The following is a 16,647-nucleotide window of genomic DNA, read 5'->3' on the forward strand; positions in this document are numbered from 1 at the left end:
GTCTATGCCCTAGTCGTAGTGAACTTTTGCAGTTTCTTTCATTCATTCATTCATTCAACCATTGATTATCTAGGAAGATGTACATGCTAGACGCCATGCTGGACACTGGGGTGTCAGTGATGAGCAATAACCAATATGATCCACCTTTCACAGAGTTTTAGGTCTAGGGTGGAGATGACAATCAAATAATCCCACCCACAAGTGTCCAGTGGTAGCTTGAGGAGTGCTATGAAGTGAGTGGCAACCAGCGAGGTGAGGCTGCCCGACAAGATGACCTGACCTCATCTGGGAACCAGACGGGCTCCCTGAGAAGTGGCAAGTGAACTGAGATCTGAAAAGGAGGCAGACACAACTGGGTGAAGAGGGAGGTGGGAGCGCCCGACAGGCAGTGAGAGCAGCATGTGCCAAGCCTTGTGGCAGGAGGAAAAGGTGTTTGAGGAGCCGAGAGAAGCAGACCTGTGGGTCTGGAGCACAGGGAGCACAGGGGATGTGGGAGGGAGGGGAGATGGGAGAAGATGGCAGGGGAGCCAGGACTGCAGTGTGGGCTGCGCTGAGGGTAACGGTTTCTCCCAGGAGCAATGGAAGTCCCCCAGATGTGTGCACAATGGGACAGCATAAATGGAAAAGATCACTCTTGGGTGAAGAGGAGGTTAGAAGAGGGCAGGAGAGAATGTGGGGAGGTTACTCAGAAGTGAGGACAGGACATGATCGTAGCTTAGACCAGGTGGTGGCAGTACAATGAAGGCAGTAGACAAACGTGGTAGGTACTTGAGAGACTCAATCAGTGGGGTTTGGCAATGGCTGGATGTGGGGTGGATGGGCTGGGGAGAGAGCTGTCAGGGTTTGCACTCAGGAACTGAGGTGCCCCAGGAGCCAGGGCTCACTCACCTGTGAGGGTGGCTCTGGAGGTTGGGCCGATGCTCTTGGGAACCAGCAGCTCGTGGTACTGCTCGCCTGCCAGGGTGCTGTACACAACCTTGTACCCCTGAACCTCCGCTTCACTGTTGTCCCACTCAAGGTCAAGGCTGGTTGCCGTGCGGGAACCAACCCGCAGGTTCTTGGGGGCGTCGATCTCTAAAAACAGTCAGACATCACCAACATCACACAGGACAATGTGCATTTGTCGTGCATCTTGAACCTTAATAGGCTTTGGGGCAAGGGCTCACACCTCCTGACCCTCCACCCTACATGAGTGAGCCCCGGGGCTGCCACTGAGCTGTGGGTCAGCCAGGCTGGTCAGGACTCAGTTCCTGCGCAGGTTGGAGAGTTTGACTTGGAGTTAAATACGAACACACTTCACACTTTCCCTATTTCCATTCAGGAGTTCCAGTGGTGTTCTAGAAATTTTAAAATGAACTAGTTAGTATCATAAACTTGAAACTAAGTGAGGGAAACCCGAATAGGAGAAAATCACAGACGGCGTCCAAAGGATTAAGATGGAATAGAGTAATGTCAAATTGACTACCAAGCAGAAAGAAGAGAGCTGACTGTGAAACGCTGAAGTGTAAGCTGTCGTCCCCTGGATTCACCTGTGGAACACTGTTGAAAGTTCTGCAGGTTAGAAAATTAAGTCTGTACAGAGGATGTAATGGAGTGCAAAGAATGTGGGCCTGGGAGTCCGGCCTCGGTTTGAGCCTCAGCTCTGCCACTTATTGTAATGGGACCATGGGCAAGTCCTTTCACATCCCTGGGACTCGATGGACACATCTGTAAAATGGGCAAATAATACTGACACTTCAGCTTGTTGTATAGCTTAGACACAATGCATATGAAGTGTGTGGCGTGGTTCCTGGTGCAAAAATAGGTGCCCAAGCCCTGGGCTGGCTTCCTGTTGCCTCTGAAGTTCTTCCTGAGTTCCAACAACTTGCCACCCCCAATGCTTGCTCTCTGGGGTTCCAAGAATTCCCATGCAATGAAAAGAACACTGACATTGGGGTCTCTCTCACAATCCTGGGGGCTAATTTTCTCTCCCAGGACTGATTATCTCCTCAGGCTTATTTGGGCAGAAACAACATAAACAACTGGCAGGGGAATAAGGTGCTGTCTTGAAAAACTGCCACTAAGAAGTTCTAAATAGGTCTTGTCTTTGACACTTGAATTTAAGTCTGGAGTGGCCCGGCCATTTGTTCTGAGAAAACCTCATGAGGACTGCTTTAATTTGCAAATGCCAGGCATGTACCCACCAATTGTTCTTTTCAGAAGATGGGGATGCTGTGAATCAATCTGAGTGCAGCTGCTTCAGAGTGAGAAGTGTTCTGTTTAGTGATGTAAATTGGATGAATCTTTTAGCAGATTTATGTCTCTGCAGCTTACTTTTCTGAGAAGTGTTTCCTTACTCGATGTGGCTGTAGCATGCCGGATACTGTGCGTTCTTGACGTGCTGTGTGTTGTGTGTGTTATTTTTCCAGCAGTTGGAGGGAGAGAGGAGCATGGATGCAGAGGCAGGCAGGAGGAGTGTCCGGGACTGCAGGCCAATACAGTGCATGCAAGAGGAGAGGCTGGGCCAAGGGGCTGGGCTGAGCTTGGGGTGTGCAGCCTGAATGGAACTGGAGCAAAAAGAAGTTAGGATGAGGGTTCAGACTGAGTCTTGTACTACCTAGTGCCCTTCACAGTGGAAAATCCCAGACCTTGGAAACTATGGTTTTTCTTTTCTTTTTTTGGCCTTAAGGGCTATGCCCTGTGGATAGGGGGCAGTGTTTTCTCTGAAGGGACCAGATATTGCAATGTCAGTGATACCAAAAGGAGGTCAGTCCTGGGAATGAGGGTTTGGGTGGTGAGTCTTAGGACTGGGGTGGGGTAAAATGGTTTGCTCCCCTGGGTCTTGAAGCCTGCCCTCTAGGAGAGGCCACCGAAGGCCACTCCTGTAGGTGGCTGTGTGTCTCTGCAACATGTCAGCGAGCCAGGGGCAAGGCAGTCCACTATAGACCGTCCTACATGTCATCCATTTCACTTCTCGGGAGAGTACTCACGATTGAAATGATCCTGCATGCTTCTTTTCTTCTTGCTTGTCCAGTTTTCCTCACTGGAAAGTAACTCACATGAACTGAGATCTTGTCTAGCTTGTTTTTTCTGTGCCTAGAGTGGTGCTTGTCACCTACTGGGTGTTTAGTAAGTACATGGGAAGTGACGGAATGCTTATTGTCAGTTCTTTGTCTTGTCAGTTACCTCAAAACCCTTAGAAAAGTCTTGCTAAATATTTCAGCTGTGGGGCTCTGAGGATGCTTAGGGCAAGGTGATGAGGAAAAGGAACAGCTTTGACCAAGGGTAGCTGGTCGCAGCTCGGGTGGCAAGTGCCATGCAGGTTGAACTTGAGAGAATCCCAGAGTGGAATCACTGCCGAGCAGGCTGGGCCTCCAACTCTTGTGACTTGGGTCTTTGTATGGGTGTCCTGGGACCGCCATAACAAAGCATCATAGACTGCGTGGCTTAAACTACAGAAATGTCTTGTCTCCTGGACCAGAAGTCTGAGATCCAGGTGTCAGCAGTGTGGCTTCCTTCTGAGGGCTGTGAGGGAGAATCTGTTCCATGCCTCTCTCTGGTGGTTTGCTGACAACCTTTGGTGTTCCTTGGCTTGTAGGAAGATCACCCCAATCTCTGCTTTCATCTTCACATGGCGTTCTCTGAATGTGTGTCTGTCTCTGTGTCTAAATTTCCCCTTTTTATAAAGACATAGTCATATTGGATTAGGGCCCACCCTAATGACTTCATCTTAACTTGATCAACTGCAAAGACCCTATTTCCAAATAAGGTCACATGCACAGGTACTGGGGGTTAAGACTTCAACATCTTTTAAGGGACACAACTCAACTCATAACAGCATTCAAGAGAGGTCTGGGGCATTCAGGTTCAAGCAGCAGCCTCTCGTTGGCAAATGCCCTGGAGGCTGCGTTCGGTGCCTTGAGGGATGTGCTCAGAGAGAAGGCCTCCGCTGGAGAGAAACAGTCCCAGGAATTCCCTGTGAGGGCACTGAAACCAGAGCCACTGAGAGCAGGGAGACTCTAGAGATTGGCCTCCCGGTTTCCCTGCGCCGGCTTCTCTCTAACCATTGGCCTTGGTATGTTTCCATCAAGGCCCTTTCCTTTTTCCGAGCGGCTCTAAGACCCAGCAAATATCCCACTCACCATGCAGGAAGCAAATCTGTTTTAATTGCCTATGCAATTAGTGGGCTCCTAGTGTCGAAGCCATCACCTGGAAAAGCACTTTGGCTAATTTGAATTTAAGCGGAGTTCTGAAATGACCGAGGGCCCTACCGTGAGGGTCCGGGCACCCTCTCATCATTCAGCCAGCACCTGCCAACCCCAGGCCCTGAGAGCTTGTCTGCAAAGCTGTTCACATCTCCTCGGCCCCATGTCTCTCCAGCCCCCTTGAGCGGAGGGATGCAAGTTGGAGGTGCAGGCTGGGGCTGCACTGAGATGGCAGCCTCCAAACAGCTGCTGATCGGCCAGGCACCCGGACACAGAGAATCATGCAACAGTGAACTGAAACTGGGGGCGGGGAGGGGGAGCTTCGAGGAGGCAGAATGTAATTGTCTTGATTGGAATTTTCCTGGGCCACCAGCCAATCCTGCTTCCATCTTGTCGACATAAACATCAAGAATTTGCTTTTCATCATGCTGCTCAAGAGCTCTCTTCTCCTTTTCTGCCTCTTCAAACTCCTTATCTGAGCAAAGCACAAAGAAACCACTTTTCAAACAAAAACTGTCTTGAAATTCAGAACAGAATGCAGGACTCGTGGCCCACAGGAAACCCCACAATCCGAACAGGAAGTGTTGGGGGGCGGGGGGACGGGAGGAAAGGCTGACCTTGAATTCACCAAGAAGGGACAGGTGTGAGGGCCCTCCTCCTGCTCAGCCCCGAGTTTGGCTTAAGCAAGGGAGAAGAAGGGAAGAGAAATGGGCAGAATTTGGTTCTTTTTTGGTTTTGTTTTTGCTTTTGCTTTTGTTTTGTGCTGAGGAAGATTAATTCTTCTGACCTCTGATTCTTCTTTTAAGGTTCATATGCAGTCACCAGGGATCCCAAGATGTGTTTAGTAAAAAATCTGACCCCCTGGATGGGGTGGAGTCTAGCACAGGGGCTGGAGAGAAACCCTAAGATCTCTTTGGGAATCAAACCTGCCTTCTCCATTTCCTCAATGTCCACACTTGTTTCCTTTTAACAAAGAAGGTTTTCCCCCCTGCTGATGTTTCCTTCTGCGCAGAGGGAACCTATTATAAGAGTCCTAGCCTCTCTCTTTCTTACACTGGGGAAGACGGGCTCACCTCAGTGATGAGTTTTGCAGCAGGACCTGGGCACTGCCCTTCTGCTCCCTTCTCTCACGGGAGTCGGCCGACCCCTTGGACCAGGCCTCCACTTGCTCCTCCGGCTCTAAGTCCTAACCTTGGTAGTCCCCCAACTTCTGCCACGTGGGGGACTTGCCCAGGTCCACAGAGGCTGTCAGTTTGCAAGTCCATCTGGCTCTAACACTAAGCTACGTGCTCCAATCCAGGGGGTATTTTGGCCTTTATCTATCTTGCTCTTTGCCTTATGTATCAATTGATTTTCAACACAGGTCGGGGACAATGGTGCTGTGTATCAAACCTCCCTGGAGCCCCTCGGCTGCTTACTCCATCCTGCAACAGGCTCTTAGGGCACAACCCACGGTAGGATGCTTGCATTAGTGATTCTCCTTTAACTTTACCCCATCAGAAGATGCTGATTCTTAGATCTTACAGATGCTGGTCGTTTCCTTTGATCCCTGGGACAACTTGAAGGTGGCAGAGACATTTCTTGACACACAACCTCCCCAGGGCAGAGGGGCTGAGACTGAGGATCTGGGTTAGACAGAGGCTCCCTATCTGATCACAGACCCATGGACCCAGGGAGAGTGCCAGGAAGCCTGTCTTTGTCTGGGGTCTCTTCTAGGTGCCCACTAGCTGGCCAGCCTGATGGGCTCCGGGAGAGTCAGGGAGCAGGTCACCGCGAGGTCTGGCCTTTCCCGGCTGTTGGTGAAGCCCTTTGAGAGTCCCGACAGCCTTGGGAAGGGGGTGAGTGGTCATCTAGGCAAGGCAGGCGGCACTGATATGGCTTTATCCAGCCTACTGTCTGCGAGCCAGGCCTCACATTAGCCTTCTTGCTCGGGCTTACAAATGGCAGAATGAGTCACAGAACCTCAGGCAGAAGGTCTTCTTTCAGTTGTATGGGTTGGGCTTCATACAGCTCCAAAGGACACCATCATGCTAATGTAGTCATTATGGATTATAGAATTATTACAACAATTTCCAGCAAACAGCAATAAAGTGTCTCAAGGATGGGGCACATTTCCTGAACTCTCACAGATTTACCATTTGGGCTAGTAATATGGATGCTTAAATGACTTCAAGATAAACTTTTCATTTTACAAATGAGAACTCGAGAGCCATGGGGAAGAGACTTATATCAGGTGCCAGATTTGGCTGGTAGCAGAGGTAGGACGGGAGCCCATGCTCCTAATTCCTGGGGCACTGCCCTCCTCTATATTGCAATGTCATTTCACAGGAGGCCCCGATACCTGTCGCTTCCTTCTTGCAGCATCGATGATAACATGGATGCCCAAGCACAAGTCAACTTGCTTCCTTAATGGCCCTCTTGCATGACGATACCACCAGCTGGCCCACCTCCTCCCCACTCATTCTGCTCCTCTCCCCAACCAGCCTTACCTGTTGTAAACTGGGTGGTCGTGGACTCGCTCTCGTTGGTCCCGCGGACTGCGCTGACCCACACCTCGTACCGGGAGCCGGGCCGCAGGGCCTGCACTGAGTATTGGCTCAAGGGAGGCTGCAGCCGGAAGGTGGTCTTCCCGCCTTCCCCGCCCACCAAGCCATACTTCAAGAGAATGAAGTCAACTTTGGCTCGAGGGGGCGTCCACTCCACGAAGGCCACAGTGTCGGAGACATCACGAACCAGGATCTGCGTGGGCCCATCAATGACTGAGTAAGAAGGACCAAATAGAAAAAAAAGCTTGAGAAATGAGCATATAATATCAGCTCTCTCCTTTCCTCCTTATGTTAGCCTGCTCAGTTAGAGACAGGATGAGAATTATTATCCCATTTTACAGTTGGGAAAATGAGATACAGGAAGATGAAATCTTTCCTGAGCACAGACAGTTTGGCATTGGGGGAACCAACACAGGAATTCAGTTCGTCTGAATCTTCTCTCACCAGGCTGTGGCTTCTCAGTGCTGGCATTTCCAAGTCTGGGCAGAGGAAGGACACTTCCTGGCTTGAGAAGGCCAGCACTGCTTCTGTCTGGAGGTAATGGGACAGAGAACTGTGTGCCCTGCTGCCCAGCTCTCACCTTCTTTGAGCCCTGAGGAAAGATCTAGGAAATTATCAGCCCTATATAAGCATCTGAGATTTCCAACTTTGTTGCTAAAGAGGACTTCATGAGTATCCAAAAGATGTCCTTGCTTAGCCATACTAACAACTCGGTCAACCCAGCTGCTAAGACAGCACCAAAACCCAACAGATATTTGGGACACGAAACATGCCTTCCGGGGAAGTTTGTTTTTCTGGGAAAAAAAAATGGACCTCAGTTTTGGAACAACCTCTTGTGGGCTGTTTTTTCCCACCTGTTCTTGCATATTTCTGAGCCAGAAGGGCACTGCAGTCACTCATAGTCGCTCAAGTTTACTCAGCCTATGTCCCTCGTGAGTACTGGCCTCTGGCACTTAGCAGCTGAGGGGAACACCATTGTGGGATGGCATTACCCTGGAAAAGCAGGTTGGTTCCTAGGCAGCCCACCATCCATGGTTCCAGCACCCATTTAGGGTCCTGTTCATATTGAACGAGATGATGGTGGGGGTGGGGGAAGCTGAGAGAATGTAGAAGGGAAATAGAAAAACAAAAGGCTTAGTGAGGAGAACAGAAAATAGTGTTCTCAACTCCTCATGGTATGTCTGCATGGCCAACATGCCCTTCTTTGAATTACTCATTATCTTCTAAAAGAGTAGGCCCAGCTTTTGTGTTTGCATTTGTTATGTGACCACAGCCCTCTGGCTGGAGCTGGTTAATATTAATATTCTTCAGGGATTTCGAATTGGAACAGGAGACCCTGTTTCTTTGGTTAGCTGGTTTTGGACCATGTAAGAGCCAGAACAAGTGTGGCCACGTTCTACCATATACACACATAAATAGAAAATATCTGATCTGGAGAGAGAGAGAAGGAGAGAGGGAAAGTGGGAGAGACAAAAGGGGAGAGGGAGTTTTATAACAAACACATATTTGGTCTTCCTCCCCTTCCTGGCTAGAGCTCCTAAAACCCCTGGAATTTCCTAAGTGATAAAGTTGTCCTGTGTTATGTTAATGAGGTAAAAGTGAGGGCTGGTTGCCAGGGCCCCCAACCATGTGATTAGTAACTTTTAGTCCCACCCTCTGTCTCTGGTCAATCAATCAATCAGGCCTTCGTGATGAAGCCTCCATAAAAATTTGAAAGAACTGGGTTCAGAGAGCATCCAGGTTGGGGAACCAGAATGCTTTCACATGCTGCTGTGCTGGGCCCAAGCTCCCCAGGGACAGAAGCTTCCTTTGTTATGGACTTCACCCTGTGTATTTCTTCGCCTGGCTGTTGATTCCTATCCTTTAATGTCCTTTGTAATAAACCAGTAATCTAGTGAGCAAACAGGTTTCCTGAGTTCTGTGAGGTGCTCCAGCAAATTAATCAAACCCAAAGAGGGAGTCATGGGAACCTCCAATCTGTAGCTGGTCAGTCAGAAGCACAGATGACAACCTGGACTCGCAATGGGCACCTGAAGTAGAGGGCAGTCTTGTAGGACTGAGCCTCAATCTGTGGACTCTGATGCTATTTCTGGGTAGATAGTGTCAGAATTGAGTTGAATTGTAGGACCCCCAGCTGATGTCACAGAGAATTGCTTGGTGTGAGGAACACCCCCCGCCTCCCCCCGCCTGGCTCCGCCGACAGGAATTGGGTGCAGAATTTTAGGAGCGAAATATACAGAGAAGCAGAAATGAATCCCTACGTGGAACTTCTAGATGATATAGAGAGTAACTTGATTCCTGATTTTCCATTTTCTGGTTCAGGTCTTTCGCGAGACCCAGATGCATTTCTGGCCCTGGCGTTGCATGAGATAATCTATATCCTTCCAGTAAATTCTCTTTTCTTGCTTCAGTTAGTTTAAGAAAGTTTCTCTTCCTTGTTACCAGACAGTCTTGACTTAAGACTGGTTTTTTAAACTAACGTGCACTGGACTACTTCCCGCTCTGTCTCTGGATGGGAGTACCTCCCTCAAGATTGTCTCAGGCTGACCTTGAGCCTCGAAATCTTTGAGACTTGGGCCTTTCCCTGGTTACCTCACCCTCTTTCTTGGTCTAGCCCACTCCTGTTTTCTATTAAGCAGTTTAGGATTTTTGGTCCGGCACCAGCCACAATGAAAATCACCAGACCATTTTGATGCCACCTGGACTGGAGTTAAAATGAAGTTCTGTTTTTCATATTTGGGGTAACAATGTGATTTAACAGAACACATCCAGATGTTTTCTTTTCAACATGCTGTATTTAGTGGTTTCAGATAACTTGGGTCTTTTTCATTTGATTTAACTTAATAATGAAATGGGGGAAATGGTCTCCTAGCTGCTGTATAAACATAATGCCTGGAATATAGCAGACACTCAGTAAATGGGTGTCGAGTAAGTGAAATGAATGGATGATCCTCCATATTCATGAGAAAGAAGAGGAAGCATTTCAATGAATTGGAGCTTCTTGAAAAAAATAGAAGACGTCACAGAAACTTCAATGACCACGCAAGTCTTTTGTCCTTCAAGTCTTTAAATCCAAAAAGCGCTAATCGTAATGGATTGACCATATTAGAATGTGATTGTGTAGCACAGAGGGCTCTAGCTGTAAGGGGTCTTGTGATGTGCATTCCCAAAATGCCTGCCTGGAAGAAGCTACTCGGAGTACCTGATGAAGACTCAGAGCTTTGCATGAGGGGCATGGTGTAGGTCACACCTTAGCAGAAGGAAATAATTAAATAATCATTTTCTAAAAACAGCAGACAGAGTTGGGAGCCAACCGTGTTTTCTGTAGCCACCCTTGGATTCTACTGTTTAGTTGGCCACTTAGTAGCGATGTCCCACTCCACTCAAGGAGACATCAGCTTGCTTTCAACTGAGCCCCTAATTTCTAAACAAACACAAGTCCTACTCAAAAAGTAAACTGGAATAAATACTTTTCTTTCCATTTCTTCATGACTCGGTACCCAATGCCAAAATATTAACTAGGATAGTTTGCTTAATTGAAAAAAATTCTGCTCAGCTTTACCACAAATTTCTAGATCTGGAACTTTTAATTTTAATCTTAAAGCATTTTCAAACCAAAAAGTACTGCAAATTTCGTAAAGATGTGGTTTGAGTAGAAGGCTAAGGCAGAGTTGGATGATCTTCTCTGTGTTCTCAACACTTGGGAAGAAAAACCTTCTACAGCTATAATGTTCTCTGCCCTCTTATGAACCATCTCTTCCTTCTAGCCTTTTGTTTTCTACTAATACTTTCTTAATAACAAATCATAGGAATAACTGGAGACCTGAAACATTCCACATCAAATGAGGAGAATCTGCACATGTTACCAGCTGTCAGCTCTTCATGTTCCAGCAGAACCTTGGGGAATGGAGCTGTGGAAGGACTCTGGCCACTGGCATCTGGAGAGATTCCTATGGAGCACTTTTAGGCTTTATGGCTATGGAGTTTCTTCTGAAACATATTTGGATTAGAACAGTGGTTTTAAAGCCTTTTTGTGGGGGTGTAACACTCTTTTTAAAGAATAAAATCTTAAATGACTGTACAAAATATAAAAGAGTAAAATGGAGCTGCCTTGGTTGGAGGGTGTGATGGACATGGAGTGGGAGTAACTAGAGGCCTGGCTCTCCACTGCATCCTTGCCTCGAAGTGCTGCCATGGAACCCTGGTACTCTAATGGAACATAATCTAATGCCACATCGTTTTAAACCAATGTTTTCTAGACTGAGCCTACCCCTCCGAATCTGATGCTGTTTAGTTTGGTTCCAATTAGCAAAGTATGAATCACTAACACATAAACATGGTCTCATTACACAGTGTTGTGGTTCCCTTTTCTGACCAACTCGGCCTTTGTCCTGGACTCATGACTGGCTTTCTTAGGTGTCAGTTTCTGTTTGTGAAAAACAAAGCTGTACTCATATTCACCTATCTCACTTTCTGTTACTAACAGGGAAAGTTGTTTAACCTTCGAGTCTCAGCTCTCCCAGGAATAAAATGAGAACCAAAAATGATGCCAGACACTATTTACAACTTTTGAGAAATTCTTAGTGAGGGCACACTCATATGTATCATAATTGCTAATTTATGGCATTGAGGTTGAATATCTTTTGTTAGTTAAGGCAAAACACAATGCAGTTAATGAACCAAACCTAAAAATATAATGATCTTGCATGAGATTAACAGTAGGGATGAAATAATAATCAATTTACATCATTGCCTTGAACAGTGACCAAACCCACACTTACTGGTTTTGAATGACTTATTTCCTACCACTCTCACTTCTAGGTGTGTTCTCTGAGTATATGTGTATGCACAAGGTATAGAGCCCTCACTTTCACCAACACAGTGCTAGTCACCTTGTGTGCTTTATCTAATTTAATCCTCATGTCAACTCAACGAAGAGGGTATTATTGTTCATCACTGTGCTAAAATGAATTGAGGGTTTGGGAAGCGTTGGATGACTTTCTCCAAATTTCACAAAAGGTAAGAGTGGGTCAACTCTTGATGCTTTCAAAGCTCAAGATACTAGTAGCTGACAATCAGGCCTCTTAATGAATACGATCAGAGGAAATACACTGGAAATCTTAACAAAGAATTTTCCCTGTAGAATACTCTCCCAGATTTCTTGCTTGCAAGGACAAGCAATAACGAAGAAGTTCAGCTAAGCATCTGGTAGAGCAGTTTCACCTCCAGGTACCAAGATGGTTCTCAGCTCTGAGAGAAATCCTAACACTTCCTTGTCTCTCTACTTCTTGGGCAAGCCTGCACTTTTTTTTTTGAGTGACCTAATGGGTAGCCATCAGGAAAAGGATGAGAGGCACTCACCAGTAGAGACGCTGGCCGAGGTAGGAAGGCTCCGGGCTTGCTCTTTCAGAGCCACCACGTTGACAATGTATTCCTCCCCAGGCTTTAGTCCCGTCTGGTTGAAGGATGTAACATCACTGGGGAGCTGGGCAATCACTCCTCCTTCATTGTTCTGGAGAGCAGGAGGAAGGGAGAAGCAGAGAAAGCAAAAGAGAAAATCACTGGGAGAGAAATCTGATGAGAGGAAGATAAAAGTATGGAACACTGTGAATTAAAAATGGGGACTACGTCTATTCCCTCCATACTGATGACTGAGTGCTGGGGGCTGGGAACAACTCCCAGCAGACTTAATAAGAACGCCACCACTCTATGAGGATTTGGCAAATGGGAAAGCAATTTTCAAGAACATTTCTTTGGCCTCGCCTGAGTCTATTGAGTTTGCCAATAAAAATTAGTCATGAGGTGATGTAGATCGGCTCTTGCCAAAGATTAAATATTTGATGGTTACAGTTAACATCCATCAATTTTTTTGGCGTTTATCAAGATGAGCATACCCTTGGCTATTTAGAAGACTATACTTGTGTGTGAATGTGCATAAACATCTCTATGTACACACAGAACATATTTCAAACTAAGACATTCCCAGTTTTTTAAAGAGCGAAGCTTTTATTTTGCTATGTCTGGTGTTTCTCATGGTGTTACACTGGGTGCAAATCTGTCAATGTCTTGTTTACCCTTCACCCAGATGAGTTAGGAATCAGCAACACAACCAACTAGGAAGTACAAAAAAGAAAAAGGGAAGCATGGAGCAAAGAATAATACAAAGGAGAGGGGAAAGAGACAAATTGGTGGAAAAGGAAAGGAAAAAGATCAACTTGATGATGTTGGGTCCAGAATTTATTATCTATCTGCCTGTCTGCCTATTATTATACATTTTCTATGTGTGTCCCTGGAAATGGAGGAGACAAGAGGGCTTTTTTTATGGCACTGCCCTTCTCCCTATTCTTTGGTCTTTGTTAATGTCACCTGGAGCATCCTATATTTAATTTATACCCATACTCTTATAAATCAATGTGACAGATGCCCCCCAGTGGCCTCAACCTACAGATCACACAGTTATTCCATGTGTTAGACCTTGGCATGCCCCGGCCAGCCCCTCCCTTACTTAGAATTTTACATATTGGATGTAAAACCGGCAAACCTGTCATAGTCTTTTTCTGTCTGAGCAGCAGGGTGACACGATCCTCTCCGCCCCATTATAAATTCAGTTGCCCACCATACTTTCCTGTCCATTTTAATGCAGATAAGACACATAAGAGAACATTTGTCTAGAATGTCTGCTTAGGTGTATTTAGCTTGCTATGACGTGACTACATCCACTTAAGAGAGTGGGGCATCCTGGTTTAGTGGACAGAGCCCTGGAATAGGAAGTGGAGACCCTGGTTCTTGTTTTAAGCCTGCCACCAACTAGCTGTCCAATATCATTTCAGTTCTCTGAGTCTTAGTCTCTATAAACCAAACAAACTAGACGTAAAATGAAGGGTCATACTCTGTGAACTTGAAGGTCTTTTGTAGCTCCAACAGTCCATGCCTCTAAGAATTTTGAAGTATAAGAGTGGTGAAGTCACAGTCTTGTTAGCCAAAAATGTGTCATCTGTCATTAGGTCTGATGAGTGACTGAAAAAATGTTCTTTGATATTGAAAGATGAAGACAGGAGGAAGGAGTAAGATTCAACATTATACCCCCATGAGTGCTATAGTTAGGGAGACATCAGTAGGGTCAACAAATCCTGGAAAACTACAACTGGTCAGGCACTTCTGGCAACTTGGAAAAATTAGTTTTAGGATCAATAAAACAAAATACTACTTGAAAGAATAGAAATGAATCTTAGGACACTGTTTAACTCAAAGACGAATAATATAATTTGATTAAGAAATTTTTCTCAATTGATAGGTTATAAAAGGTGTTTTTGTGTCACGCCTCTAACATTTAGAGATTAGGCCATGCAAGCTGACTTTTGGTGCATGTGTCTGCACAGAATGGAGCTGTGGGCTGACAGTGTGACTGATTCAATTTGGCGTTTCTTGCGTCCTAGAGAGAAGCCCCAACTTTTTGAAGGTCTGGTTTTCAGACCTGCTAAAATCACAGCTTGCTAAACCCTAGAGATTTCTGAGCAGAGGACTAGGGCTGGTGGCTGCTTCCTGCATCCTCCTGTCATCCAAGGCCAGCGTGCTAGGCTCAGGGTCACTCTTGTTAGTGAGTGCTCACCACAGCTTTGTGAAAGAAACGTTCTGCAGTCCAGACACCCACAAAATGCCCCTTTGTGTCCATAATGGCACAGAGGGAGATATTGGGTGGGGCCTTCCTTGCTGCTCCTGATTCCAAGTTGAGGGTATGGATGCTCTAAACAAGGCTGTTTAGCAGTCTGACAGGTGGGTGTTACCTTTGGAATGAAGCTGATCTCCCACCCATCAAAGGAGAATGAGAAGGGCTCCCACTGCACCTCCACGGTAGTCTCTGTGATCGTCTTGAATCGCAGCCCTTGAGGAGTGGAGAGATCTGGAACACAGCAATGTGGGTGACCATGTCACGGCTACCCCCAGCAGGGACAGAGAGCATCATCTGGGGCTTTGTCTGGGTGTGCTTCCTCGCGTGGCGTCATGGGTGTGGTGGCATGTGGTGGGCTTTCCCAATCTGATTACAAACACAGTGGGTCCCAAGCACAGGATCAGCCCATGCCACTGTGGCCCTGGTGCTCAGCGTTGGTGAAGATATGAGTAAACTTAACAAACATAATCTCATAAATACTTTCTTGTGCTTTCTAATATACAATGTTATTATTAAAATACAAATGTCACTCTTTTCTTTCCTTAATAATGTGGTCAATCTTGGCATTTAATATAATGCCTTTTCTAGAGAACTTGAACACTATCTGTGGAGGCTCTAAGGATTCCTGAGAGGGGATATAATGACTAACGTCCCCATTTCACACCCAGAAAAAGGGAGGCACAGAGAGGGCTGGCTAAAGATAGGGGTGAGCCAAGTTCAGATGAAGACTAGAATGCTTTTCTTGACCATCTGATGTGCAGCGAGAGCATTTTGTTTAACTAAAATCACCAAGTGTAGGATGACGTGAAATTTCCATTTCATGCACATGAGCCAAGCAAAGGTATACGCCAAGGACAACAGCAGGGCCTGGGGTTGTTGCTCTCGCTTCACTATCTCCTTCTTTTCTCCAGGTGTTCCCTCATGATTTCTCTCTTCTCTCCCTCGCTCACCTTTTATCTCACTTGTTTTTGTTCCTCTCTTAATCTCCCTCTTTTTCTACCGTGCCCCTCCCCTGCCCCCCCGCCCCAACGCACGTACACACACGCAGGCACTGGTTTAGCGAGGTGGAAGTATGCTCGTCCTAATGGAGTTCCAGTTACCAGCCCTGAAATACGACAGCACGACTTTTCCCAGTTCTCCAGGGAGCCTGCTCCCATTTTAGCTTTGCCTCGCATGGGATGTTCCCATTGGAAAACGGACAGATTCTCATCCTTCCTGTTTGGAAGCTTCCTCATGCTTCTTGGCTGCAAGGCAGGGCTGATTCTAAACCCACTTGAAGGCATGTCAGGTGAGTTTACACGATTTTGTCCTTGTCACCTGGGAGCTTGCCTGAGGGGATGCCCCGAATTGGCATAATAAATGCCACAGGAGATGGAAACCTCATCACTGCCTGTGCACGTGGATCAGAGAGGAGACGCTTGGGAGTCAGGCCAGGCACTCGCTGTGGTGACTCATCCTGGAGCAAGGTGGGGAAAGCAGCAGATGGTGACTGGCCTCTCTACACGATCACTGCAGATATTTAAAACTAGTTCTCAGGCATGAGAGGAATTAGAAAAGGGTCAAATATAAACAGAGATAATTATAGGAATATTAACAGGGTCAGCATTCATAGTGGGAGTCCAATATTATAACAGGATCTTTGTCACCTGAAAAGCAAGGGGACAAGATGACTTCTTAAATCCTTTCTCCTCTGACTGCCCCTATCCTTGCGTCCTTCAAAGCACAGTTCAAGTCCTTGGTACTCCGTGAAGACTTCGAGGTCAACTCTTCCTCCCCCTTCTCTGAACTTTCATGGTATTTGTTACCCAAATACCATCTTGTCATTTGAAACCTATATAAAATGGGCTCAGAACTCTTATCCTGCATTTGATGATAAGTCCTGTTTTACCAACCCAGGGGCTAATGTTTCATGGTCACCTCTTGTTTGAGTTTCCTGTTACTACTGAAATCTCTGTGTGATATAATAAACAATAAATATTTGGTCTTTGCCCTGGCTCCTGGTACACAGCTCCTAAAACCCTTGGGATCTCTACAGTGATAAAAGTGTCTTTTGTATGATTATGTGGTAACCGGTGGCTAGAGGCCCCTAGATAGCTGGTCTCCAGAAAGACCAAGGTATGATTAGAGGTTTGGAACTTTCAGCCCCACCTCCAAACCTCCAGGGAGGGATGAGGGGCTGGAGATTGAGTTAATCACCAATGGCCAGTGATTTAATCAATCATGCCTACATAATGAGACCTCCATAAAA

The 16,647-nt window shown here is 46.5% G+C and overlaps 1 protein-coding gene across 1 annotated transcript in view; it reads right to left on the reverse strand.

Annotated features, from left to right (window-relative positions):
• TNR (tenascin R) overlaps positions 1-16,647 on the reverse strand; it is a 78,486-nt gene that overhangs the window by 50,814 nt on the left and 11,025 nt on the right. The window contains exons 4-7 of the mRNA XM_046683020.1: positions 14,515-14,630; positions 12,092-12,242; positions 6,674-6,943; positions 889-1,074 (exon numbers count right to left, since the gene is read on the reverse strand). Of these exons, the coding sequence (XP_046538976.1) occupies positions 889-1,074; positions 6,674-6,943; positions 12,092-12,242; positions 14,515-14,630 (723 nt within the window). The remainder of the gene's footprint in view (positions 1-888; positions 1,075-6,673; positions 6,944-12,091; positions 12,243-14,514; positions 14,631-16,647) is intronic.

This window comes from Equus quagga, chromosome 13, assembly GCF_021613505.1.
Source record: "Equus quagga isolate Etosha38 chromosome 13, UCLA_HA_Equagga_1.0, whole genome shotgun sequence".
In the NCBI taxonomy this organism is placed as follows: Eukaryota; Metazoa; Chordata; class Mammalia; order Perissodactyla; family Equidae; genus Equus; species Equus quagga.